The 27527-nt window shown below is 44.1% G+C and overlaps 1 protein-coding gene across 2 annotated transcripts in view; it reads left to right on the top strand.

The window, feature by feature from the left end:
- The first annotated feature begins 7703 nt into the window (after nucleotides 1-7703).
- The window catches only part of DCBLD1 (discoidin, CUB and LCCL domain containing 1), a 48427-nt gene continuing 28603 nt past the window's right edge, over nucleotides 7704-27527 (top strand). For both annotated transcript variants that reach the window (XM_064447405.1, XM_064447406.1), the window contains exons 1-2: nucleotides 7704-8041; nucleotides 23879-24091. In XM_064447405.1, the coding sequence (XP_064303475.1) occupies nucleotides 7801-8041; nucleotides 23879-24091 (454 nt within the window). In that variant the 5' untranslated portion in view covers nucleotides 7704-7800. The remainder of the gene's footprint in view (nucleotides 8042-23878; nucleotides 24092-27527) is intronic.

The following is a 27527-nucleotide window of genomic DNA, read 5'->3' as shown; positions in this document are numbered from 1 at the left end:
GGTTAGTTTTGCCCAGTTTGAGCCACCAGCAACACAGCCTTGGGTATGGCTGACTGCACCAGCACCGTGCTCACCGCTTGGGATTCTGGTTGTCCATCCTGCATCCCTTCGTGCTGCACTAAGTTGAGCCACCCTGAGCCCAGACACCCCATGGCATCTCCTCTGTGAAGCTGCCCATTCCTCTGGGCATAAGAGGAAGTGTGGCTGGGTAGTGGGGATTGTTGCAGGGACTTTGGCCACACAGAGGTATTCTCTGCCAGTATTGGTCATGCCAGCTGAAGGTTTTCTTGCTCCTAGCTGCTCAGTGCTGTTCATCCACTGGAGGAATGTCTACAGATGAAGCCAGCTGGGTTCACTCAAACCTTTTAAGTTGCTGTGGAAAAAATATGTACGGAACAGGTAAGAAAACACATCTACTGCAGAGCCTTTAGAGTGGGAACTCAACATGCCCAGGCAGCAAGACCTAGAAATGAAGAATAGGCAGCAGAGCTGCTCACCCAGTGAAAGCCTGGCCCCAGTCCTAATATCTGCCATCAGCGCAGGCGAGCAGCCCACAGGAGGTGAATTCCCAGACTGAATCCACACAGGCAGTCAGCCCAACCCTGCCACCCTGCATCAAAAACACCACTATACTCAAGGCACATCACATCCAATTTTGGTGGGCAAATGCCATACTGGACATAGAGGAAACAATTAAAATATAATCTGAATTTAAGTCCAGGCAGCAGAGCTAACTAGGACTCAACTACATATATCACATTTCAAAAACGGCCCTTAGGACCATTTGTGAATCCCAGGGCCAAGGGCAACCACCAGTATGCATGTCTAGCCTAACTAAGAATACACTATCTTTAATGAAAAGACACAGACAGGAGGATGCCAAAAGTTCTTACTTTGGGAAGGAATATTTGAGAAATGATACTGTCCACATAAACCTAACTTCAAGTGATCAAAATTCTCAATTATTCATCATTTATTATCTTGTGAGGAATGAATGTTTAAAACTAATTTGAGTGTTCACCAACCTGCTATGTTGTCTTTCTGTAATCCAGTTATCTTTGACAAGGAACCTAAGGTAGGCTTTAATTTTTTTTTTATTTCATACACATGCGAAATAATGCATTGAATACTGTAATTAAAGTATGATAAAATATTCAAACTCTAGTCCATATTTTTTTTAAATTATTTTTTAAAAGACCCAAAGGTCTTTACAAAGAGAGATGACATTTGATCAGTTTTTTAATATTTAATAAATAGTCTGGCCTTAAAAGCAATTGACAGTGAACCCTCAAACTATATATACAGTTGTAATCCACAGCTGTGACAGTTATGAATTACAAGAATTTGACCTTGTAATTCATTGGTGTAATGCCCCAATGCTATGTGGAAAAGTTGCATGAGAAGCTTTTTCTCCACACATAATGATTATCACAGATTTATGACCCATGCTTCCACTATGCATAACTGGTTTACTTCTGTGAAGCTCCCGAGGAGTGCAGACTTCCACAGGGCCCAAAGTGAGCACGAGGAGAGGGGAGGGAGCACATTCCCACGCATTACTAAATTAATAAGCATGAATCCCATCCCTCTTCAAAGAAATCAAGTGAAGAGAAAGGCAGCCATCTCTGGACTTAACTTTTCAACCCCTGAGGCTTTCTGCCTGAGTTCTTACCACACCCTGCAAGAAAAGTGCAACATGGCATGAACACTTGAAATTAGGAAGGAGGGCTAGATCTGGTGTAAACTGGATGATTTCTGTTAAATCAAGAAGTCACTCAGCTCACACTTGTATTTTCTTTCAGCTCTCTAAGCTCTTACTCGTAGAGCCAGGGGTATAGTGATCAAGACAACAGTGTGTAAACTGCCCTCTATAGTATACATTAGGCTGAGTGCCACACTTGCTATATTAGAAATGGGTAAACTCTGCTTACTTGCATTCACCTTCCATTACTCCACACCTTTTTGGGAAGAATATAACTAGACCAATTGCTGTCTTTATTAAAAAAGCATGTGATTCAAACATAATTGCTTGTTCCTGGAAGTGACCACAGGATTGCTTCATATTTTGCACAAGTAATTTCTTAGCTCCTACTTGGATGCAGCCTCATAAACATGAGTAAATGATTAAGACTGCTTGTTTCTCATGGAAAAAAATACAGACTATGCAAATTCAGCTGTGAACTCCCCCTCAGAAAAAAAAAACATGCTACAGTGAAAAATTACATACTACCTATGTATTAAGGGGGGAAAGTTATCTTTTAAATGTATGAGGGCTAATACCTTACAGAAACAGGAAAATTCTTAAAAACACCTATAAAAAGCAATGAGAGCTTTGTCACTGACAAATTGATCAAGGATGCTGCCAGCTAGTCAGTTATAAAATAGTAGGCTCTGTTTTGACAAAGTGTGTCATGAATCTTTAGATCACAATATTTTTCAAGACAACCCTAAAACAATATGTTTAAACGAAAAGGAACATTCTGCCCCATATTTCTTGACAGAATTTAAGACGGCAGCATGGCACGTCTGGTTGATTATCTTTAAAATCCGGATGATTAGCAACTTTCATTTTGCTCAAAAGTAAGACAAATTATGACCTAAGACTACCAAGCAGCTGTGAGAAGCTGCAAAATATGTGGCAGTGGGACAAATGATTAGTCTTCAGCTTGATCTCATAATTACATCATAATAGGTGACATGAGTAGATAGGTTACAGTAATTAAAGTGATGAAAAGTGCACATTCTTCCCCTATATGGCTCTCATTAGAGTTACACCCAACTGCTGCTGTTGTAGTGAATGAGGCTGGGTATCCTCCTTAGCATCCAATTATCCCACAGGCATCCCCTGCCAGCGCTGGTAAGGGCCCTGCTACCGCTGCCCCTCAGACAAGGCCTATTGTTCTCTGTTGCTGAAAATAAAATACAAAAGTTTTGAAGCCTGCTGCAGTTTGGTTTTCTCTCCCAGAGATTATGACACAAATTTATGGCCCGCAATTTCTTCTTCCATGTTCTTAATGTCTAAGAATATTTATGGTCTCTCCCCCTGGGGATATTTGCTACCAGGGTAATTGCATAACACCAGTATTAGGGTTCCAACTCATCCGTATGGGTGTGGCAGCGACCTGTGCCAGTGCAACTTAAATTGCTTCTTCTCTCTGAAGTTTTTTTCTGTCTGGTTTTTGCCTCATGTTTCCCTTAAAGTAATGAAGTACTCAGTCATTATATCCTCTAAGTTACTTGCTCAGAACTACTTGAAAAGTGGAAATGTTATTTTACTAACTCCTTCACTCCTGTACATTTTCACACCTGGAGAGGGATGCTTACAGCAAGGATGGATGGAGGTGGCTAACATGAGCCCCACCGGAACCAAGGCTGTCTCTGACACCAAGAACTAAGTCCTGCAGGCTGCTGCAAATGAGGAAGACCTTTTTTGCAGCAGTAGTTAGGTGAATATCCAGAAGTCCAGAGGACTCCTGGAGGTCAGTCCATCTCCAGCTGGTTTAATGGTATGCAGACCTTAATAGAGGGTGGTGTTATACAGACTGAAATGTCTTCGCTGCTCTGTGGGCATGGCCTTAGCCTTCGAATGATACCAGCACAGTACAGCACACTGTGTCCATTAAATACTCTACATACACAGAATAATTCAGGTCTGTCTCAAGGGACTCTCTAGACTTTCTAAGCCATGCCACAGCCTTGCAGCAGCACTGACTTTGCTGTAGCCTAACCATTTTTTAACAAGGAGAGCCCCTCACATATCAGGTACAATTGTTGAATCTAGACACATCTCAAGCTTTTACTTCATATGTTTCTTCTTCTGAGTTTTATACAGCCACCACATACACTTCTGGCAGAACACAGTACCTGAATACACAGAGACCAGCAATTAGCGCATTTTGTTCTCAGCTTTATCTTGTAAATCCATTATACTGTTTGTTTTGCACCAATGAAAATGCAAAATCTGGCCCATGTATAAAGACCATTAAAAGACCTCTCAATCTGCAAGCTATCCTTCCGCTAAATGACAAGATTAACATACCTCTCAATGCCTAGAATTGTTCTTGGGCTTTATGATTTGTGACCTCAGGTCCTGTCCACTTCATTGTGCCTTACAATTCCTCCCCCTTCTTCTACACATTCAGCCAAGAAAGTGCTTACTGCTTCTGAACAGGAACTTTCCTTCAGCTGCACAACAGCAAGCCTGCTCCAGTAAAATGAAACTTAAACCTCTTTATATAAATCAGGTTTTTGGCTTCTCTCCCCCCCTCCCCCCCCCCCCCCCCCCCCCCGCAAATGTACTAAAGAAGATGCTTTTGAAAGAATGTATACAGTGTTAAGCTTGCAAGATAAACTTAGGTAAACTCTTCAGTGTGTTTTTCATTCTTCCTCTGCCCCTTGTCCCAGACAAACCACCAGCTTAACATCACAAAAGGACTCTTAGGATGCTTTAGATCTGCTTAGAAGAAGCTCTTTCAGTATGTGTTACATACAAGTATATAACGGTATATAACCAGTGGAGGTAAGAGGCAAATCCAGGAAAGTATAGACTGTACAAGTCTATAAATGAAACCTGGGTATGTCCATGCCATACTGACCAACCACCTTCCAAAATGTTTTGAGCTGATTTTGTCCTGAAGTCCTGTCTTGCTGTTCAACCTGAGGTCAGACATCCATGGAGTAAAACCATAATTTCTCATTTGCAGGTGGCTGCACAGTAAAGGTATCCATATAATGAACACTAGATGAGATACATTATCTAGTTGTAGGTGAATCAGTTAATACCATTTGCTTTAAACACAAAAAATACTCCTAACTGGTATGCTTTGAAAACTAACTGTAAAGGAAGGGCACATGCTAATGTTAAAAAGTAGGCTGTCTACATTCTTGGGTAAACCCTGTCTCTTCCAAATTAAGGCAGTGTTAGTGACCAAAGTCAGCTGCATTAAGCTGTCAGAAGTGGTCTGCCATGGAGTTTTCTTGTTGTGAAGCTCCCATTGTGTGGCATCTCCACCAGTTATTGGTAAGGCTGGATGTATGCCTTCTTTCTGAATTAATCTTTTGCCTTGACTCAAAGCCCTTGCCTTTAAAACCATATTTATTTAAAAGCTGGTTTTAATTCTCCTCCTTAGAAAGGGAAATTTTGAAAAGTACACATGAACCAATGTAGCATTGTGACAGAGGTTACACAAGTCCTTGAATAACAGCTCTGAGAGCAACAGATTACTTCATTCATCTTAATGATTATTTAATCTTGGAAGATGACAGTAAGTTCCTTGCCTACAGCATATTGAGAACTGACAGAGAGAGGGCATGATAAAGTAATGTGAATTTAATAGCAAAATAAATAATAGAGAAGCTACTGCACTGATTGCGTTATTCATTATCCTACTGCACTCGATAGGAAACTCGTGCTTCCCACATCTTCTGGAAGAAGTGAAGTTTCCACCTGAACATTATAGACATTTGAAAAGGGAAACACGTGGCCTTGGACAAGCAACAAGCTCCTGCTGAGCCCAGGGCAGAGAGAAGACTGAAAAGGCAATCTTCCTGTACAGTAAACTCCTTCACCAATTGCAAAAGGAAAACAAATACCACTCCCAGATATTTTACAGCCCTGGACTCAAGGGCATGGCTTGCCATTTTATTACAAATCATTGGAATAAAAATAACTGTGAAGGGAATTATTCTCTCACTATCTGTCCCAGAGGGCATTGCCAAGCCTCCAACGCCCAGGGGAGGGAGAAAGCTTCCTTTCCCAGTGTCTGCCAACACACCTTCCTCCTCCTTATGAGCCTCCTAAAGGTGTGTGGCAGGCAAAAACTGTTCTGGCCTTCAAAGGCTGGTAACTTGCTTGTACCATCTACCAACAACCCAAGTTCTGCAGAGAGCTAAGCACTAGCAACATTATCCGCAAGCACCATGGCAGTGGTTTTTGCATATTATATTGCCCGAGGTCACCAGACAGCTTGTTGCAGCACTGCCTCCATAAAGTTACTTGCGATTGACTTGCAAGACTTTTCTGTCAATATTTATTATGACAAATACAACTAAAGCCTGGCCCTATTATTAAACAACATATTCAATCTGGAATAGGGAATGTTTTCCCTTTCTTCCTCATGTTTTCTTATATGTTGGGTGCCATTTGTAGGTTTTGAACTAGGATTTGGTACTAGAGAAGCTATTTTTTATGACCACAATATTTTTACCAGTTCTGCGTCCTTTTTAAATCCAGTCTTGAGGCTGTTGCAGAGTTTGACTTTCTTGCCCCTTCCCCTCCGTAATCACCCTCATTTATAGGGATTTTTTCCTGACAGTCTGTGAGACAAATATGATAACAGGTCACTTTTATTCACATGGACACACTCCTTTTTAAAAGTCTCTCAGCCTTCAGATTATTGAACCAAGTGACCCACCACAACCTCCTTCAGCCAGAAGGATGCTGGCATTTGCTGTTGAGGTCCAGTGAGATTTAGTCTCACTGCTAAACTGCTGCAGTAACAAATGCTCTGCCTTACACCACGTCTAACATTTTAGTCTAGATTTCAAACTCTCCTTTGCAAAGAAGGGGTAAGCCTCACCTGCTACAAACCCGTGTTAAATACATATACCAAGAATGCAATGTACCAGGTATATGGTAAAAATTATTCCTGATCTCATACAGTGTCTGAAGTTAAAAACCAGACATCTAACACTTACAAAATAAAATCTCAGTTAGCATAAAGGTTTACTAAACTTGACTTTTCCTAAAACATTATAAAATCTAACAATCATCAGTTGTCTCTAGGACATGTGAGTTAATGGCATACTTCAGTTTCGCATAGCCACGCCGTACTTCTGCCCTGCCAGCAACATGAACCTAGCCACCCCATAGCAACCCATCCCTGAAAAGGCTGTGCAGAGTCAGACAGGCCACTTTCAATTCTCCAGCATACTTTTAAAAGGCCAACCGCTGGGGCCTGTTTAATGTGCGAATCTCCTGCAGCTGCTGGCACTGCAGCTGTTTCCTTACCATGCACCTGCGGCCCACCCTGTGCCACAGGTCTTCTCCAGAGCCGCCCCACCTGGACAGAGAGCTGCTCTCAGCATCGTTTAAAAAACCCCATAATTAATCAGCGTAGAACTTAACACACCAAAGCTTGCACACGTTCAACATGCCTTCTGCATCCCTGCGCAGAGACGCCGCCCCCGGAGCAGATTCTGGGGGCGGGAAGCCCCAGCACGACCCCAGCTCTGCTGCAGGGGCCGGACGTTCCCGTTTGCCCCCTGCTGCCGCGCCCCCCTCGGCCCCACTCGTGTCCGGCCCCGCGTGGGCACGCCGCGGCCTCCCCCCGCACCCCTTCCCGCGGGAAAGGGAATTAGCCTGCGGGCGGCAAAATAGTCCTGTTTGCTTAAAAATACCTACGTATGTACACGTGTGTGTGTGTGTGTGCACATACAGGGGGCTCGCAGGGGGTGCTCGGGGCTGGGTGGGTTTGGGGTAGCCTCCCGGCCCGCGGCACAGCGCTGACCCCCCAGCCCCGGGGGTCACCCCGGCCCCGGGGCAGCACCCCCAGAGGAGCGGTGGGTGGGGGCGGCAGTGCCCGAGCCGGCCCCTACGTCCCCGGCAAGAGGAGGAGGAGGAGATTCCCGGCGCTGCAGCCCAATGGTAACCGTGGCGCTTCCCTTTCTCCCGTTTCCTTTCCCCACCCCCAGCTGCGGGCCGAGGAGGCGGGAGGCGGCAGCGCTGCAGCTCGGCGGGGCCACAGGGAGCCCCGCACGGCCCCTTCTCCGCCCCCCCGGAGGCACCTGCGGGGGGGAAGGATGCCGGGGAGCCGCCGCCCCCCGCCGCGGGAGCGTGGGCTCGCCTCCGAGCCGCGCCGGCGAGGAGGAGAGGAAGAGAAAGAGAAGGGAGCAGGAGGGAAGCGGGGAAGTTGTGCCCTGCCCGCCCGGCCAAGAACCGGAGCCATGGGCCCCGCCGGGGGGGCGCCGGCCGCCCCTTCGCTGCTGCTCTCGCTGCTGCTCGGAGCCTCGGCCCCGCTCTGGCTGCGGGCGGAGACGCTGGGTGAGTCGGGGAGTCCGGCGGGCAGGGCCCCTCGGGGTCCGCCCGGCGCCGGGGGCGAGCGAGGGGGCTGGGGCTGGGGGTCCCCGCCGTCCTCGCCTCGTTGCGCCGCGGGAGCGCAGCCTGAGCGGCGCTCGGGGCTGCGTAGAGTTGACCTGGTTAATCCTCGCCGGGTTTATCCCCGCGTCTGAGTAGCTGCGAGATTAAAGTGGTAACCGGCCTTACGGTAAACGTATACTACGGCTTTCTTAATCTTTCCTTAATTAGGACTTTTTTTTTTTTAACTCAAGTAAGTGGAGAAAAGTCTCTGGCAAGTCGCAGAGGGCGGCTCCGGCGGTCCCCGCTCCCACCTGGGCGCCCGGCTCCGGCCGCGCCTCCCCAGCCCCGGCGGCGGCAGCCCCGGGCGCGGCGGCCGACGCTCGGCCACCGGCAGCACCTCCGATGACCCGCCGGGGCAGGGCCGGGGCCGGCCGCCCCCCGCCCGCGGCTGGATACCGGCGGGGCTGCTCGCCCGCTGCCTCGCTGGGGAAGAGAAATGCCCTTATTCGCGCCGGGACAAAGTGTCGTAGGAAGCCCGAGGGGATCTTGCAAAAGCCCTTTCGTGGTACCGCGGTTTGCTAAAGTGAGGTCCCGGGTACTGCTCTCTTCGCCCGGTGTTTTTACGCGGGTCATCGCTAAGCTTCCTGTGTAAATTACAAGTACATCTGACCTCTCCTACTGGGGAGTCGCAACCTCATGGCTGTGGCATTGCGTGGCCTGATGCATCCATCTTAGAGTTCGCTGACAGCTACTGGTAAAATAGTTAACGCTGGAAATTAAGCATCGTAATGAGCTTGACAGTGCATTCAGATAAAGTAATAGTCCCCGTATTAATGTTCCAACTTGGCTGCAAATTCTAGAACTCAGCGCTGTGCGTTAGCGTTGCGTCCAGATGGTGGTACAGAGTACTTTGGCTGATTTTATACCTGTTTGTCCCATAACTTCGTATTACCGGAGATTCTTGATATGGATCTCCACAGAAGGGAAAATTTGGTAAGCGTTGTGTTGCTTTTCCACTTCTTGGCTTCATGCAGTAGCCCTTTTCCCTTGAAGCTTTGCTGTCCTGTCCTCAGTATGTTTCCCTGTTTTGAGACTCCAACTTGATATGCTCCAAGAAATGTGTATGCAGGGAAAAAAAAAAATCCCCCAGTCCCCTGTTTTCATCAGTGTGTTTTTTTTTTTGTTTGTTTCGTCTTTCACCAACATTTGTCTCTCTCACGGTGACATCAAGGAGAAAGTAAGTCGTAGAGTCAGTTAGAAAACGTGAAGTTTTCTGGGATTTCTGGGGGTTTCGGAGCATAAAGTGACACTAAGCAGGAAGTATGAGTCATATACCTTGTCTGTGTTCCCAAATTAATTCGTAAAGGCACTTATGTTGTATTTATGTTCCAAATGTCTCTGCCCTCAAACCAACAGCATGGAAACACAAAGGAATATTTTGCTTGGTTCTCTTTGGACCAAACTCAAGATAGTTTGTCCAGTCTCTAGAAAACAGAAGAGATTTTGACCCCTGCCTTTCCTTCCTCCTCAGGGGGCAGTTATTCTGTTTGTTTGTTTATTGATATTACCCCATAAATTAGGGGCTAAGTGTTCTAAAGTCACACCAGTGGAGAAAGGAGATAAGGATAAGTGGGTACAAACTTCCTGTTACACAAGCTTCTTGACTTGATTTAAAAGTTGTAATGGAGCAGGAGAAGTGCCAGCATGAACCAGGCTCGAGTTTCAGCTAATTCTGTATCTTGTCACCACTGGTGTCTCCCACCAGCTGGTTCAAAGAAAGAAGCGCTGGTTTAAATATATTGAGATTTAAAAATACTCATTTTTAAAAATGAAGTAGTACATTTTTCTGGCTTCTCATGAGCTGGCTGTGCAACCTGCTTCCCCCCCCACCCCGATCAGCTCACCTTCCTCTTCAGTGTTTTCCTGAGGAATGCTACAGAACAAGGATGAAGCTGCTATTACAGCTTCTGTTCTCTTACTTAAGTTTTAAATTAAGGAAAGGCCCCCTTTTTTTTCCCCACTGTGGCTCAGTTACTTCATAGCGTGGCTCATATCCAAGCGTGACTGTGCAGAGCCCAGGTGTCAGCTTTTCTTCTGCTCTTGAAAATGTTAAATGTGTGTGTTGTCTGAGGACATCTATGAAACATGGAATTTTGTTGTTCATAGAATGATAATAGGAAAGGCTGGGCCTCTCGGGAACTGATTTTCATTAAAACATATTTATAATCTTAGTAGGTCTCACATGGGGACACATACTACATCTGTGACTGTCCATGAGTAATAAATAGCTTTGGGGTTTATAATAAAAGGTTCTTTTCCCTTTTTATTCTGCTGTACACCAATCTTAACTTCTCTTGTGGTTTTGGTCGCCACTTCTTTGCTGACAACTACAAAATACACCTTGTTTCCTGCCTGCCAACCTCCCACAGCTGTGCCTGACTTGGTATCTCTTCTCAAAATCTCCTTCCAGCGGTTCAAACCCAAGGCAGTAGGGAGGCAAACCTGAACACATTATCTTTACCTTTCACCGTTCTCTGGTTTTTATTCTAGTCTCACTGAGCAAGACCTTGAACCACGTAATTGTGGGCAGCAGAAGTCAGAGTTGAGTCTGACTCTGTCTTCTCAGAGTTTTGAGTCGCCTTCTATTACGTTTCTGGCCAGGAGGACTTAAAACAGTCATGAGGGTTGGTTGTTTGTAGGAAGGCATACGAGGAATGGGGATTTTAATCTATCAAGAACAAAATTTAAGCCACTGCTCTTGCTGTAACTCGTTCATTTTCACTTCAAATAAAGCGCAGCGGTGAAACTAGTTCGTGTGGGATTTGCAGATCAGCATCCGAACGTGAACTTCGCTTGCAGTATTCCTGGGTCTGTTGACAGTTGTGCCCAATGCTCAGTTGGAAGAATTGATGGGCAGTAGATGTTTAAACATTTTGAGGCAAGGCTGTTATTTAACGTGACAACAGCATATGCAGTAATTATGAGAGATTATGCCTGTTCTCAGGGGCTTGAACAAACCTGTACGGGAGAATATTGGTGTGGTTGTGCTAATCCACTTTGCATGCTCATTTCCAGCAGTTTGAAATGCAGATAGAGATGAATCTTTCTCGTTAACCCCTCCACCCCCCACCCCCACCTCTGCTCCAGTTTCTGAATATAAGTGATTGGTAAATTTTCCGTTTGTTTGCGTTTTGTCCTTATGTCTGCTTCCTCCCTTGGCTCCCTCTATCTTGCCTTGTGAATGCTGACTAGAATCGCTAAAGAGGGAGGCAACAGTTTTCCGGTTGAGGTTCATAAGCAATGCGTGTACCCACCACATGAAAACTGCAGTGTTTTCAGTCGCACAGGCTTTGCTATAAATAGCTCTAAGCCCTTTATATGTACTTCTCTTTAGGTTGTCAGGGGACATATTTCAAACAAAATCAGACGGGAGGCCACTGGGAGTCTTGGTGACAAAGGAAGGAGAAAAAAGATGCTTTGGGAAAGTTGCTACCTGCACACGCACATAACATGCATGGGTGTTGAATCATATTTCATGCAAATTGTTTGTTGACTTGCATATTCAAAAATACACTCATTTATATTTATCAAAACTGTGTCACCCTTAGTCCACTTGAGCTACATGTGTAGCACAGTAAAAATTAGTTTGAAAAGCACTGATCTTAAGGATGCTTACGCTACTGTATAGAGATGCCTAAGGTACCTTCTCAAAGCCATTTTAGGTACTCGAAGTAGTATAGTTTTAAAAGCCCATCTGAGCTAACACACCGTGCCAAGAAGTGTGGTCCTGCGTGGTGGCAGGCACTGAAGTCCTCGGCACAGACATCGCTGTAGTGCGGGGCCGGCTGAATCGTATCAGATGCTCTCCTGTGGCATGTACTCAGCAACACATGGGTTTGCACCATCTGCTAAGAATAAAACAAGCCAGACAAAATCAAAATAAAATCCTTCTGACTGGATTTGGTAGAATGGCATTGGATCCCAACTATCTGCAATAAAAAATGTTAATAGAAATGCATAAGAATGAGCACACAACTTCCCCCAAAGGGTTAATTAGCTTTACAATTGGGAGTAGGGAACTTCGAACTGGGACAATCTACTAGTAATGCTTAAATAAAAAAGGAGAGTGGTTTGACTGGTTTTAAGAGTATACCCAATATCTTAATTTTTGCTTTCAGAATGAATTATAAACCACATAATTAAACTGATTTTTGTCTGTGAAAATTGTGTGAGTGCTAAAGACACATTTTTTGAGGGTGGCTGGATGCTTGCACATAGAGAGGCTGCCAGTAGTTATGGTTAGGATTGTCAGTCCTCTATAATTAACTCTGGAAGCTGAGAATATTATAGGGAGGGAACACTTTGGTCTTTCGTTGCCTTTTTCCGTCTCTCTTTTTTGACAGAGCCAGGACCTGCCCCTCAGGAGTTTCCTTCTAGGACGTGAAGGCTTAGTTTGGTGGTGGTGGGACTTTCTCATCCTCCTTGAGCAGGATTTCCAGTCCCAGTGCAACCTTCCTCATTATTTCCGTTTCCCTGATGGGATGGGGTTGCTGTCTGGTGGCAGCAGCTGCCTGTGCGGCAGCTCCGTGCTGCTCCTCTGCATGGGCAGAGGGAAGGACGGGTGCGCCTGGGCTGTGCTGTCTTTGCCCATCTCCAAAGAGCTTCAGTAAAGGTGTTTTCAAGCACCGTGAAGAGGGACAGGAGAATAAATGGAGAAAGCAGAGCATGGCAAGGCTGGAAACCCAGCCCCAAGGCTTCCCACAAGATCAAGATCTTCATTTGGTGTTTAGTATCATGCGTCTAACCTCAAGCTGCTACTGTAATTACAGTAGTGTTCATCAGGCATTTAGTAAGGCTCTGAAAGGCTGTCTTCCCTCAGCTGCTGCAGAAACCTTGTTTCCATCACAGTTTTAATCTGTGATGTTCAAGTTTCTGGCACTTCCACCCCAAATTGTTCAACGATATTGGATTTCAGTCTAGCGCTTTGACATTAAAGTTGAAGTCATGTTGATGTCATCTTCCAGATGTTCGTGTCTACTGAATAAAAATTGTGTGTGTTTGTTTAATTTCAAATTACAAAAACACATGGGGGATTCTGGATGCGATCCCTCCTGGTATACAAAGGCCTGTGTGTCCTGTCAGAAATCAAACAAAACTTTTCTTCATGGTGTGGTGGGAGGGACCTCTAAACACTGGAAACATAGGTGGGTTTCTTCACCCATCCAAACAGAACGGCTTTGTTACGTGCCTGAGCCTTGTTGTTGCAGCTGCGGTAACTGTGCGGAAGGGAGATGTGCGGCTTCTGCCCGAAACTACTTACTTGTATTTTGCTCTGGTACCACACCAGTTCTGTGTTGGTGGGTTGCTTTGACTTTATGGTCAGCTGTGCTTTATTTGTCAAATGAGCTTGTAACACAAAAAGTCCACTTTGTCCTCCAGTTAGGAAAAAATATATTTTAACCTGTAAAGTAAATTCAAGGCTCCTGCGGGTCCCCCTCCATGGGGAGGCTTTGGCAGCAAGGTGCATGGCTAACGTCGGAGCTGTTGCCCTCCCTGTTGTCTCCGCTTGCTCCCAAGGCTGGGGGTTTGTATCATCCCATGTTTCTTGTGTCAGCACGGTACAGGGGAATTGAAGTAGAAATGTCTGGGAGCCACAGAGCTGAAGGCTTTAAACCAGAATTCCAATAGATAAGCTGTAATGTGAAGTATTGTGCTTTTTGCAATGAGTACTTGGGTGGTCGTAAGTGTTAATGTTTTCAAACTCAAGAACGAGTCAGCACTTGCTGATTTATTAGTATTTTGTCAGTGGCAAGAGGCATAGTTAAACTCATGGTCCTTAAAACAGGTATCTGAGAACATACTGATTTTCAACAACTGCTAATGCTTGTGTTTTGAAAATGAATCTATTATTTTTAGATGAAATTCAGTCCCTGTGTTCTCTAGGTGGAAAGCAAAATCATATTGTATCAAAATAAATTGAGGAGTTACCCTGAGGTATTCACTCTTGAGATGAGTGACAAACTGTTCAGACCTTCCCGCTGTGTCAAAACTTGAGAACATGATTGTTTGATACTGCTGGTAATCAAAAAATCCAGTCAAACAAAATGAAATTATGGAGTTTCCATATAAGAGGTGTACACAGGGTGGCATAAAACATTCTCTTGTGCGCTATGCAGTCTCATATTAATGTGTCACAGAAGACACAGAAAAGACGCTGTGGATCATATACAGCGCCACAACCAACGCTATAGTATTTTAAGTAATGGTGTGGCTGCTTTCCTTTCTATTTTTTTAATTTCAAATATCTTTTGCAGCAACTATATGTAACCACAGTGAACCAGGGAGATCACAGAATTTCCTGGTTTATGGAGCCCTGAATGTACCATTCTGGTTAACACCTTGATGACAGGTATAAGGCAGGCTGGATGTGTGAGAATACTAGAAAAAAAAGCATTTTTTGCTTTCAGCAATCCAGGTCAGAAGCCTGATGTAGCTCTTTGGCTGTATCTTCATCTTAGTTCAGTTAATTTTTATGCTTCCACTTCTATTGGAGTTGTAAGGAACCACTTGTTAGGTTGCAATGACCATGGAGGAAATAGCTAGTTTCCTAGACATTAGGTTGACTGAGTCAAAAGTCAAAACAGAAAATTGTGTCTTGCCAATAAATGGCAATTATTGTTTCCATCACAAACTAATTAATTTTCTCTTAAGATTTGTTAATTTATACCTTGGGGATAATGGGGGGTTTGCAGAATTTGCTTTGAGAAAAGTGGTGTGCTTTCTTTTGTCCTTTCTTACTAACAAATCACATATTCCACCTAGGCATACAGGCAAAAATGATGAATGTGTGATTTTTCAAGTAAGCCAGGACAAGTTTGATTTCAGGCAAAAAGACCATCCTTCATCATTGATAACTGTCAATCTTGCTTGACTTGTATCACACTAGCAAGGAAATTACATATTAAGAAAGTGGTGGTGGGGGGTGGTGGTTTCATTCTCTCATGTTCAGCCATTTCCTCTTACCCAAATTAAAGCTGTTTTGAAATCTTGCCTTCCCACCTGCTACTGTAACTGGAACAGCTCTGTTTCAGCCTCTCCTTACCCTGGTGTCTCTGAATTTCCTGTCCCTGTGGGTTTGTCAGTCCTTAGCACTGCTGTGAACATTCTTACTCCTGTGCAACCCAATATTCAAGTCTGGCCCTGAACTTGCAGCATATGTTTCCCACACAGTCCAAATTTGGTGCTATATACTGTAAGTTAATCTCCAGTAAAGCACAGCAAAGAGAAAAACCTGGGAAAAAAACAGATGGAGAAAGTAGAGCAAACAATTTGCATATATATGATATGTCTCTCAGTTAAGATTAGCATTTCCTACTTCGCCTGAAAAAGCCCTTAATAGAAATCCAATGTTTGCCCAAATCAGCAGAATCAGAGGAGATGCCCTAATGGCAAAATGTCCCCCCAACCCAGAGGGACCCCAGTACGGCACGGGGTGGGTCCATCTCCCACCGTGGCCCCATGTCCCTGCCACGTTGCTGAGATGCTGTGTGCAGAAGGACAGGGAAGAAACCCATCGGTGGGATATTTGTTCCCCATAGCCTTTATAGCACTGAAGCTTCACCAGGGTGCTGAGTTACTCTTCATGGGTGGCTGGTGGAGGAGCATGACCACCTTCCCATTTATTTACAGTCTTTCAAGGTTACTTTTGAGCATGCAGTTACAACAAGTACTTGGGCGGTGAACTTCTCAGTGCCTTCTCAGCACCTCTGCACTTGAGGTGTGTAACGTATCTTAAAGTAGGCAGGTATTTGTTAGAAAACAAAAAATCAACTTCCCTTTTGCAAGAAGGGGACCCTATGCTTAAGATTCCTCTGAATTTTCCATAAATGTGTAGCTCCGTTCTCCTTTCTGTTTCCAAAAACACACAAGCTGATAAAATGTTGAGGTGGTCGATCACAGCAATATGCCACATCCATAAAAGAAAGCCATTGACAAATGCTATTCAAGGAATAAACAAATAAATTGAAAATTACAAATCTCTTTTGTTGCAGCAGTTAAAAAGGCATAGAAGTCTTCTCACACCCACAAGCTTGAGAGTGCTGTATTTAGAGTGCTGAAAAGCAAATTCCAGTGCTGCAACTTGCTTCTCTGGAGGGCTACATTTGGATATACTGCCTAAGTCCTGGAAGGAGTGACTAAAACGTACTCAGTTTTGATGTGTACTCTGGTACTCCTTGTCTTTCACAGTTTGTGATGGTACCAGATAGTGATCCTGAAAAGCAAAGGCAAAGCTGGTGTGCTACTATTTCTGGGTATTTAATAGAAGCAAATCAAGAAAACTGTGTGCTTCTATTTGCATTTTTTGTGTAAACCTTGTCCCTTACGTGTTGCAGGATCTTGTTCTTTACAGAATGCAGTAACTTCTTAGTCCGGTGTCCTCATGAATAATTCATAAGAAAGGGGCTACCAGGCTGTAACTGCTGTTCCCTCCTTTGGGCACTGTGATTTCTACGGTAATATGAATCATCTTGTCACGGAGGTCTCATGCGTAAATGTAGCTGGGTAGCATTAGGTTTCGTCCTGACCCAAGTCCCTAAGATGTATGTGTAGATGAGATGGTTGGTCTCCAGAAAGTTATTTGATTAAGCAGCAAAAGTAATCGAGTCTTTATGGATACAGTGAGACTAGAAGCGTTTCAGTGTGTGTGAGTTTCTGGTTTGCATATGTGTTAGTTTAAGTAAGACTTACTCTGCTCCTTGTTAAGGTTGCAAACCTTAATGCTGAGTGTGAAGTTCCCTCTTTAGGGTAACGTGGCTTCCTGCTGATGGGAGAAGTTGCTTATAAGGAGATTTCTGCTTTTTTTTTTGACATTTTAGCAGCTAAATAATTAAAATCTCAGGTCTCACTAGGTTTTTGTCTTTGTAAACTTCTGAAAAGATGAGAGGTTTCTGGGGTAGTAAATGCTGCCCAGGCTGTTTGTGGCAATCCAGCAAAGTCATTGCCATGTAGGTCAGCACAGCTGGAGAGATTTCCCCGGCTGCTGGCATATGGCTGTGCCTGCAATTGCTAAAAACTCTCTAACTTTGAAAAATGGCAGAATGGTTGTAAGCTACTTTGCTAGATAAGGCACTTAGAACAGTTGTCAGGGACTTTTTTCTACACTTGATGGTGGCGATCCAACTGGTTACCAATATAACTTCTTATATGTTTGAGGCAGAGCGTCCCCTGAGGCTGGCTGCAGGGAACACCCTGAGGAAAGCCAGCCCGAGCCGCAGCCCAAACGGCTGAAGGGGTGATCGCAGCTGGGCGCGTGGTGGGAATTTGTGATTTATGGAACCACTGCGGAACCAATTGGAGATCATTTGCTGCTTTCTCATTCCTACTTTAAGAGGGACATTACAGTAAATAATGTCTGTGAAAAGGAGGGAAAAACATGCTGTGGTTTGTTTGACCTCCTCCTCCTTTTGCATCCCTTTGAAGTTGGTAAGTAAATAATTTGGGCAATGAAATCAGCACTCCACAATGTGCCTTTGTTTCTTCTGCTGCCCTACCTTCCCTTCCTGCTCTCGGCCCTCCTCCCAGCCACTGCTTGGTTAGCTTGGGCAGCAAAACGGGTGTCCTGAGGCACTGCTGCAGCACAGAGGTTAAAATGTTTCCTGGGAACCGAATGGAGTCAAACAAAATGCAATTCAAAGAAAAAGTTTACACACTCTATTTTTCCTTTTGCAGTAGGGCATACTGCGAAGTAGGGGACTTCTTCCCTTGAAAAGATTATTTATACCAACATAAAGACCATGGAAGATTGCAGTCACTTATTTTTCATTTATTTTTTTTATAGACTTGCCTTAATTTTCAGTGGTTTCTTTCATTATTTGAAAATAGTTTTTGCTGTATCCACAAAATATTGTGAGGAAAGTAAAGCTGGACTTTTGAAAAAAAAAAAAAAAACAACCAACCAAACTAACTGCTGTGGATTTATATACTTGAGGTATATATATGTATATACTTTCAGATGCTGGGCTCAGCCAGCTGCTCAGCTGGTGTAAATGGCACCTGGGCTGAAATCTCCAACTATGTGGTCACACCCCCCCACACCCCCGCCATGATGCCTGTGTCTCTAGGCCCCAGCGCTGCTGGGGAGAAGGACTGGGGGTACTTGTCTGCCCAGCAGTGCCTCAGGCCCACGATGTTGCCCTTCATTTTTGTTCCCTGCTTGAGCCCACTGCCAGGAGAAGCACAGAGGTCTGACATCTTTCATCGCTCTCTGGAGTAGTGACGGTTTTGGGTCCTGGTTGCAAGGTGGTCTCTCTTTTCCATTATAATGGTGCAGTAAAGAGCTGATGCTCTTGACCCAGGTTTGGCATTGGGGAGGTTAGACATGAAGCATTTAACTCTGGATTTTACTCCATCACCTCAGAAGGCAGTGAAGGCACAAACCTGTTTGTGTTTGCAGCATGCATGATTCTGTTAGTGGCAGAGGTCAGAGTAGCTGTATGAAAAACTAAAGTGTTGTCAGGCCACAACAGTGAATTTGGATGGCATCTGGCAAAAAAACCTGCTTTTTCTCTAGTCTTTGCTCCTATCCCACATGAGTAGGGAGGGCACAGGTTTGACTGGAAAGAGTCGATTTCTTTTTTAGATACTTATCTGTTCTTATGCGTAACTCGGATCTTTCAAACACAGGCACAGAACTCTTCCTTGACTCAGTTATTATTGTATCTTTTAATAAGCTGGAGTTGTTACTTCAGGGAAAGCAACATGGAAGATGAGACAAATCTGATTTCTCCTCATGGGGATTGTTGTCAGAGCTTGCAAAGCCTCAGCTCAGTGGTGTTTCCTTTGCTTTGGCTGTGTCCATTTGCAGCTGTGGCTCTTCAGAAAACACGGATTTTTTGCTGAATCCAAAATTTAGGTATGAAAACTCAATTTCCTGCTCTCTCCTCTCAAGGGAGGGAGGAGTGGGAAGGAAAAAGGACAGGCTGGCAGCTGCCCACCAGCTCTGTGCCCTGGCCTTCAGGTGGGGTAGGGGGACCACACCCTGTCCCAGGCACCACCATGAAGGTGGGCATCCAAAGGGATGTCAAACTGGTAGAGAGGAGGCAGAGAGGGAAATAAGGTTACTTTGGGGGTCTTTGTCCCGGTGGGAAGAGATCAGCAGCCAAGGGGCAGCAGGTAGCAGGAGTCTGTAGCGAGAAGTGTGGAAAGAGAAATGCTGGTGCCTGATGGGGCTCGTGCAGTGGGGTAGAAGAGGGCAGGGGGCTGCTGGCTGTGTGCACGAGCATGCCGAGGTATAACACGTATTTAGCACTGGAGCGAGTCCAAGTCCGTTATTAATTGCTTAGCGAGGGTGAATCAGGAGGATGAAAAAGGCAGCTGTTTGCTGCCAGGATATTGTAGCAATGCTTTTGAAAATGCACTTTGATATCATGCTATGTAACTGTTTTGTAGTTGGCGGTATAAACATGTCTAGTGAAAGGTGCAGAACATGGATACTCTTTATAGCAGCTATTTGAAAAACTGTAGCCACTTCCCTAACTCAGAGGGCGATATGCTGAGTGCTTGGGCGAAGGTGCTGTGCACATCCAGTCGCACGTGCGAGCAGGGGCGGGAAAGCCTGGGGAGCGCAGGAGTAAGAGGCTGGGGCTCAGCTTGTGCACTGGGCTTGGAAAGAGAGGGGAGGAGAGAGTCAGCCCAACCAGGTGGATTTGGGTGGCAGGAGGGTGCCTCAAGCAACCAGCATAATTTTCAGAGATCTCTTAACTCTGCTTCTCCTGGGACCACCACTGTTTTGCTAAAGCTGTAGTATCTGTGGGGGGCTGTGTCCAGGGCTCATGGTGTGGGGCTGGAGCTTGTTCATGGGCATCAATTTCATCACCTACATCCTTCCTGAGCAGGTTAGATGCTGGAGGGGGTCCACCCACCCATGAGCCAGCAGCTGGTGTTGGACCCAGCCCAGACACATCTGTTTGGAGGTGCTCCTTCACCTTGTCCTGTGCACACCCATCATGCATATGTCTGAGGATGGGAAATGGTGCTACCCACCAGCCACCTGGTACCTCCTCTCGCCCTCTCCACAGGGACATGCACTGGTGTCCTCTGGAGGGGTCCCAGGTTTGGTTTCACATGCACGCGCCGCTCTCGGAGAGCACCTTGTAAGAGAGGGCAAGGTGCAAGTGGGGTGCCTGCTGCTGCGGCAGAAGGTGCCAGGCATGGTTCTCACTTCTTGGGGAGTTATTTCCACCGTCTGCCACAGGAGACTATTTTTATCTGTGGTAAACAGCCTTAATTGCAGTGCTGTGTGATCTTCAATACAACCTGAGTATAGGCCAGCGGGGGGGTGCCTGTGATCCAGAGACCACGATCTTGATCTTGATTCAAATGCCCATGGGAACTTGGTTTACAAAGCATGTTTGATGTGCTTTTAGTAATTCCTGGTGCTGAGGAGCAATTTTATTGAATCTAAGCATGTTTAGACTTTCTGGCTGCTGAATACCTTGTGCTCAAATATTTTGCTTTGCTCCTGTCCAGGGAGAAGTGATGAAACCTGGATGTCTGAGCCAAGGCTGCCAGCTTCTTGCCAAATGGGGTGATAGAAAGCAGTTTTCAGAAGTAATGCTAAGTGAAAATTCAGTGTTAGCAAGAAATCTTGCATTGAACTGACCAGTTGAATGCACGTATTTCCAGCCAGAAGAGCTGTGTGCCTATAGAAAGGATTGCAACATAAGGTATTTAAACCATAGTTTTCATCAGGATAAGCAGTTGTGTTTTAAGCACAATATACTTGAGGTTTGGCCAACACATTTCTACTGAAAATTGAAATTTCTTGTGGAAAGTAATGATAAGAACAAAACTAATGGTAGTGATGTTCACATTTTTCATTTGAAAACATGAATAAGGATATGTTTTGAATTCCTTACTTGTCTCTGTTTCTGAGCCCTTGGTATATAGTGGGGTTATATGTATACGTTTTTTTTACTATTTAGTCATTAAATCTCTCTCTGAATTACTATATCCTGACTTTTATTCTACCTTCCCTCTATGCCTTCAGTCTCCTTCTCTAGGGTGCATTCCCAGCAAATTTTGGTGTAAGATTTTACTTTGCTCCAGTAATCTTGCCGGAGCAAAAATTAGAGCTGCAGTCAGGCTTCTCCGTAAAAAGCAATAGTTCCTAGGAGTTGGTCTGACTTTCCGGACATTGCTTCGGTTCTTGTGGTGAACAAGCTTTTGTCATGACCTTTTCCTCTGAGGCAGGCAGGCAGAACAGAGGCAGCAGGGGATGTTGCAGGTGCAGGATGATGCTGCACTCACCTCTCATCAGTTGGAGTGTTTGACCATGCTTTACCAGTGAAGAGTCAGAAAATAGCATTTATGCTTCCTTAGCTCAAAAGATGTTCTGGTGCTAGTATGTTGCAACGCTGACTCAAAGGCAGATTTTTAAAAAAGGAGTTTCCCTGGGAACAAGACCTCGTATAACTTTGACAGAGAAGGATGGCAGGCTGAGGGCTCTGGTGCAGTTTTTCTGTACACTTTCTGTAGAAATATAATGCTCTGTCACCTGGACAGTTATCAGAGTCTCACCATGATAGTGATGCCTTTTCAGATCTTTGAGGAGAGTTTCGTACCACAAAGGATCCCTGGGATTGTACCAAGGTGACACAGGCCAGAATGTAGCCCAGCGAGAGGAAGACTATGCGAATACTAGACTTTTCATTTTAAGGAGTTCAACCCCATGATGTTTTGTTGTGGTTTTGTAATGTTTCCCTTTGTTTTCCCTTTTCTTTCCCAATAAGGATAAGTTGAAAGCCAAGCTCCAGATTGTAGTTACTTTATTTTCACCAGCCCAGCTAAAGTTAATGCTTATGGTTAGAAACATGCAGTTTAAATTAAAGGCCATGGGCAGTTCTTTCTTCCTACACAGCTGTAGGCTACACAGGCAGTAAGGTTGTCCTTTGTCCTGCTGGAAGTGATCTGGTTTTACGCTGGCTGGACCTCTGTGGGTCCCTCTCTGGGTTCAGAAAGTTGATAGCTCATGTACTGTATTGCTCCTTGTATTTTTATTCCTGCTGCAGAAAGTTTCCACTAAAAAGATGGTTTGCTCAAGAGGCCAGTTTGCCTTTCACCTTGAGTATATTCCTATGCATTCTGAAATAAACAGAGCTTGGATAACAATCTTGAACAACAAATGTTTTTTAAGGCGTGTGGACAAGCAAATTAATATGTTTTATGGTGATATGATTTTGGATCTATGTCTCCTATTCACCTTTGTTCCAAGAGTGAACCTGTGACAAAACTAAATAGCAGGCAATGAATCCAGTAATAATGACAGAGCTTCAAAATAAATGCTGTTGCTTGTGAAAAAGTGGTTGAGTGAGTTGGATGAAATGGCAGTGTAATTATATAGTAGCGAGTCAAAGTTTGATAGCTTGGAGCTTATCTTTGCACAGCGTGCCACTTTTGCACCAACCCCCAGTATGGCATGTTTCTTTATCAACACTTCATTTCTAGTTGTTCACCTTTAAATAATCTTACCAAATCTTAAGTGTTTTCCTCCTAGTGATTGTGGAAGGAAATTCAGAAAGTTATTAAAATGAACAGACCAAAACAGTTTAACCAACATATCCCCAAAAGTAAAATTTTGCATAGTTAAAGTGAACATTGTGAATTCCCAGCTCTGCAGGTTTCTTTATTTTATGAACACTTCTAGGACTAACTTCAATTTTGCAGTGATAAAGGGTAACAGTATACGAGACTCCTATGTAAAGAGTGTCTATGCCCTAACTGACCTAAAACTGACGACTGTAAGTACATTTGCAATAGTGGAACTAGTGCCATTAGTTTCCATTATTTGGAAGATACAGCAGAATTAAATGGCTTAAGCTTTAATATATAAATTTTAATTTACCAGTACCCTTTTAAATAGTTCACTAAAAATTGCTTCCTTTAGTAGTCAAGGTCTCTTATCTGGTACCTGCTTCCTTCCCCTCCATGGATGCTTCCTGTTTTCCATGTCGATCCCCACCCCCAACCATGTATTTCCATGTGCCTTTTCCTGTTGTCATACATTCTGCTGCAGCTGCTCCTTGGATGCCTCTCCACCAAGGAAAGGCTCCAAAGCTGAGCTGGCTCCTACACAGCACCACAAACAACCACTTTGTGGGTGCCTACCCTCACCTCTTGAGCAAGGTGGCAGCAGCGCTTATATCTCTGGGCATGCTACCGTGAAGGAGCCTGCATATAATTAATGATGCATGCCCCACTTTTGAAGCCCATCTTGTGTCTTTGCCTTGTCCCCTGTGCTTTTTGTATTGCGCAAGGGGTGCAAGAAAACCAACAGAGAAGTAAGATGAGTCAGGCCCGTGATAGTATGTGGTTAAATCATGTCTGTGTTTTCATGAATGATTCAGTTGCCCCCTCCCTCGTGCCTCTTTCTATGGAAATAAAACGTGGAATGATAATTTGGAGAAAACTATTTCAGGAAGGAGCCTACCTGTTGCATTTGGAATTGCATCTTCAGGGTTTGGCTGTAAAACAGAAAGCCAGAGAGACTCTGTTTGTACAGGACTGTCAAATACATATTAGTTCGGGGCATTTCCAACTCTCCTTTCTACTGGTTTACAAGAGAAATATGACTATTTATTTTACCTATGTTCCAACAACAGCATAACTGAGGTGGAGCATTACAAAATACTTTTTGAAAAGCTGGAAGTGCATGTGGCACATAATTACGTGGCCAGTATTTCTTAAACATTTTTTATTGAGAAATAAGTTTCGTTTCTTTCCTTGTTTCTTCTGCTACTGCAGGGGATGGATGTGGGCACACAGTGATGTATCAAGACAGCGGGACTCTGGCATCCAAGAACTATCCTGGGACATACCCTAATTACACTCTTTGTGAAAAGAAAATCCAAGTGCCTCTGGGAAAACGCCTGATCTTAAAAATTGGAGACCTGGATATTGAATCACAGAAATGCGAATCCAGCCACCTTACCATCCGGAGCTCTTCAACATGGCATGGTATGTAAAAGATAAGGCAATGGCTAATGTGTGAGCTGGTAAAAGTGTGAGTAAAAGCTAGCTCAGCAAAATGCAAGAAATGTTAGCCTGTGTCCTTTCCTCCTCCTTTTCATATTCTAGTGTGCCCTTGTCAGCATGGGGATGCCATTGCCCCTCACACCGTGTGTTGTCCTGCCAAGGCTGGGGTATTGTCATGCTGCGTCTGCGGAGGGGCCACCGGGGCCATGGGGGCTTGTGCCCAGCTCTGGCACATCCACCTCGAGGGTTCTGCCCTCAGCCCTGCAGGGATGTACAATAACAGCTTTACTACAGCAAGTACATGGATCTATATCAGCCCTGTACCTTTCCTGTGTAGGAGAAGAGCTGGCTCACTAACTAGGCAGAAATGAGATGAGAAATTGGAATTAACAATCCTGCATGTCTCTGTTTCCTAGGGAGTTCAGGCCTGGGAGAGGAGATAACCTTTATTATTGCTGGCTATTAGTCACTGATAACCTTTGCTAATGTACAGGCTTTAATACTTGCAGATATTAAATGCGTGTAGTCTGCACTCTTGCAAGAGATATGCACAAGAGGACAAGAAAGTAAATATGCTATAGCTGTGCATATAAAACAGTCATAAAGACAACAGGATCCTCCCCAGGGAGAACCTGAGGCCTTCCTCAAATCAGTTTTCCCAACCTGTTGTTGCTGCAACTTCGATCTCCTCTTTCTAGACAAGTCAACATGATTTTCAAGCCAGTGCGCCCTTTTTCAGAAATCAGATTTAAATCCAGGCAGAGACATGGGCCTGCAGGGACTTCCACAATGCAGAAATAAACATGTGAATCACCAGTTCATAAAATTTTGCTTCCTGGGAGTGGGCTGTAGCCCTTCAGTCAGCTGAGGCTGAATGTGCTGTACTGGGCCTTACAAGCAGAATGGATTCAATGGGAAAAGACGATGAGGAGATGAGCCTCTGCAGGTTTTCCAGGTCAGCCAGCTCATTGCTTGGTTCGGTGAAGTGTGTGGTTCTCCTAAGCTTGGGACTCATAAGACATCTTAGTAGTAAGGAGGGATGGTTGCCTTTCATTCATGAGCATGATAGGCCTATTACTCATCTGGTAAGATAAAGTGAGGTAGTAAGAGCTTGCTCTCAAACGAAGGTAAAGGTAATTTTTGTTCTCACAAGGGAGGTATTACCTTTTGAAACAGCCTTCACCAAGAGTGGGCAGTGACATGGTGATATCTAGGCCTTGCATACAGCTTGATCTAAGGCATAAGGAGCATTTCTGTTCATGTGTGCTGGGATTTTTTATGTTGTTTACCTCATTTCAGAACTGTACACAGTTGTGTTCACAGTTGTATTCAGCAGTCTGGCTGTACTTGGCAGTAAGAGATAGGTGGTTAGTATTACCATATCTTTGAATTATTTTTATTGATGCTATCTTGACATTTCTAATCAAAAGCTTTTCTGGGAAACAAGGATAAATCAATATATTGTTTTCTGAAGTAAAAGATTAAGCTTGGATTTTGATTGAAATTCTGGCTCCTTACACATCAGCTTGAAGACATCTTCACATAGTTCAGTCCTGCAATTATTCAACCTGTAAACACAGAATACCTGTGTGTTATGCAATCAAATCCATATAATGAATTGCTTTAAAGTATTCCCACACCCATTTTCAGACCTGATTGGTAATGTCTGATGCATGTGGACTATAATTTGCATTCTCAGTAACGAACTGCACAATTAGCAGATTTGCTCATATCTGATTAAACAGGTTTTATAGCTTAGGCATACATACCATCTGTAATGGTTTTTGTGGTCTGCAGCTCACTGTAGGCTTTCCCACTAGCATACCTACAGAGTCTGTGCTCTACATTCAGGTAAGTTCATGCAGAACAGCAGTGTGGAAATCTTGCTATATGCATAAATTCATTATATCGCTTGTGTTTTAAAAGACACAGGGATTCATAGATGAGATTAGAGCTCCTCTAAGTCAGCTGTTTCAGTGGTTTTGCAATAGCTCTGGGTTTTAATATGCATTTGTGTAAGCAAAAGAAGCTCTGTGAGTAAGCACTGCGAAGTTGTTCAGTCTGTTAAGTGTCCTTTAGGTAGCTGTTTCTGAGCCCAGATCTCGTCTTCGCAACCCTCTCCTCTTCATGAACATCTACAGGAAGGTCAACATCTTCCCTTTGGCTGAGAAGATACTGACCTTTGCCATCGAAATTCTTTCACAGGATGGTGGAGAGTTGAAAAGATTTTGCAAACGTTGAAAACATTTGAGCAATTAAAAACTAATTTTCACTTGTTTTCTTTATTTGACCTGGGTTTAAAAAGGAAAATGTAAAAAGCTAAGTATGAAAGCTGGCAGTGTGAATATTACTCCTGTTTGAAATCAGCTGAGCACCCTTTGCTCTTTAAGACATTTGCAATTATAAGACAATAAGGTCCAAAGAGAAATATGTTTTAAACACCATGTTGATCTCTTCAACTCTATAGAAAACAAGAGAGTGAATGTCAGTTGAGGCGTATATCTGAAGCTTAGAAAGTTGGTCAGAGGCAAAACCTAGATAATGCACGTAAATATAAAATTAGTGTAAGCAAGTCTTCAGATGACAAAGTTATTGTTTTCCTTTCAGATTTCTCCCACATGTTGTCTTTACATATAACTGTGATTCATTCATCGTTATAGCCTTGTGCTGGGATTCATGCAATACAGCAAGGATTAACTCTATTAATGTTTGGGTATTTATGTTCCATGTAGTAAAGGGAAGCTGTTATACACAAATGAATGGATTAATTTGATTTATGTTAGCCATAACATTGATTTCTTCACATTGGTAACTCAGTGACTATGGATTAGACCACCTGAATGCAAGTTTTATTTAAGTTTAGGGCATCCTCAAATTTTGTGGACTGACACAAGAGTACTATGAATTCCTTTCTAGAAAAGCAGTAGTGTTGTTGCATATGCCGATCTACTGAAGCCTCCCTGCTCGACTGGGACATGAACATGACACTACAGTTCTTCTCACCTTTGGTACTTCTCAGCTTTGGTGGGCCTTTGAAGGCAGCCATTGCATTTAGATTTCTCCAGCATTGCCACTGAAAGATGATCATTAAATAATCTTAATGAAGCTCTAAAATTGGAGACCTAAAGTGGCTGAACGCTGTGTCTCTGGCTTATTACCCTGCACACTATTTTCTTCAGCGTTCACCAGAGGGAAGATGCTGTAGCAAGTCTTTTCTTTAAAACTGTTAGCTTTGTATCCAGACATAGATGTGAAAATATTAATCATCAGTCAGCAAATGTAGTCTAACACCGGTTTTGGTGAAACTGAATCAGCTTTTTCTGACAAACATTTAAATATTAACACAGCTTTGCATGTGTTGTCTCTAGGAGAAATAAATAGATGATAATGTTCCCTTTCAAAGGAATAGCTTTGCACT

Source organism: Phalacrocorax carbo, chromosome 3 (genome assembly GCF_963921805.1).
Source record: "Phalacrocorax carbo chromosome 3, bPhaCar2.1, whole genome shotgun sequence".
In the NCBI taxonomy this organism is placed as follows: Eukaryota; Metazoa; Chordata; class Aves; order Suliformes; family Phalacrocoracidae; genus Phalacrocorax; species Phalacrocorax carbo.
Note: the sequence above shows the minus strand (reverse complement) of the source record. Positions and strands in the feature narration are given on the sequence as shown.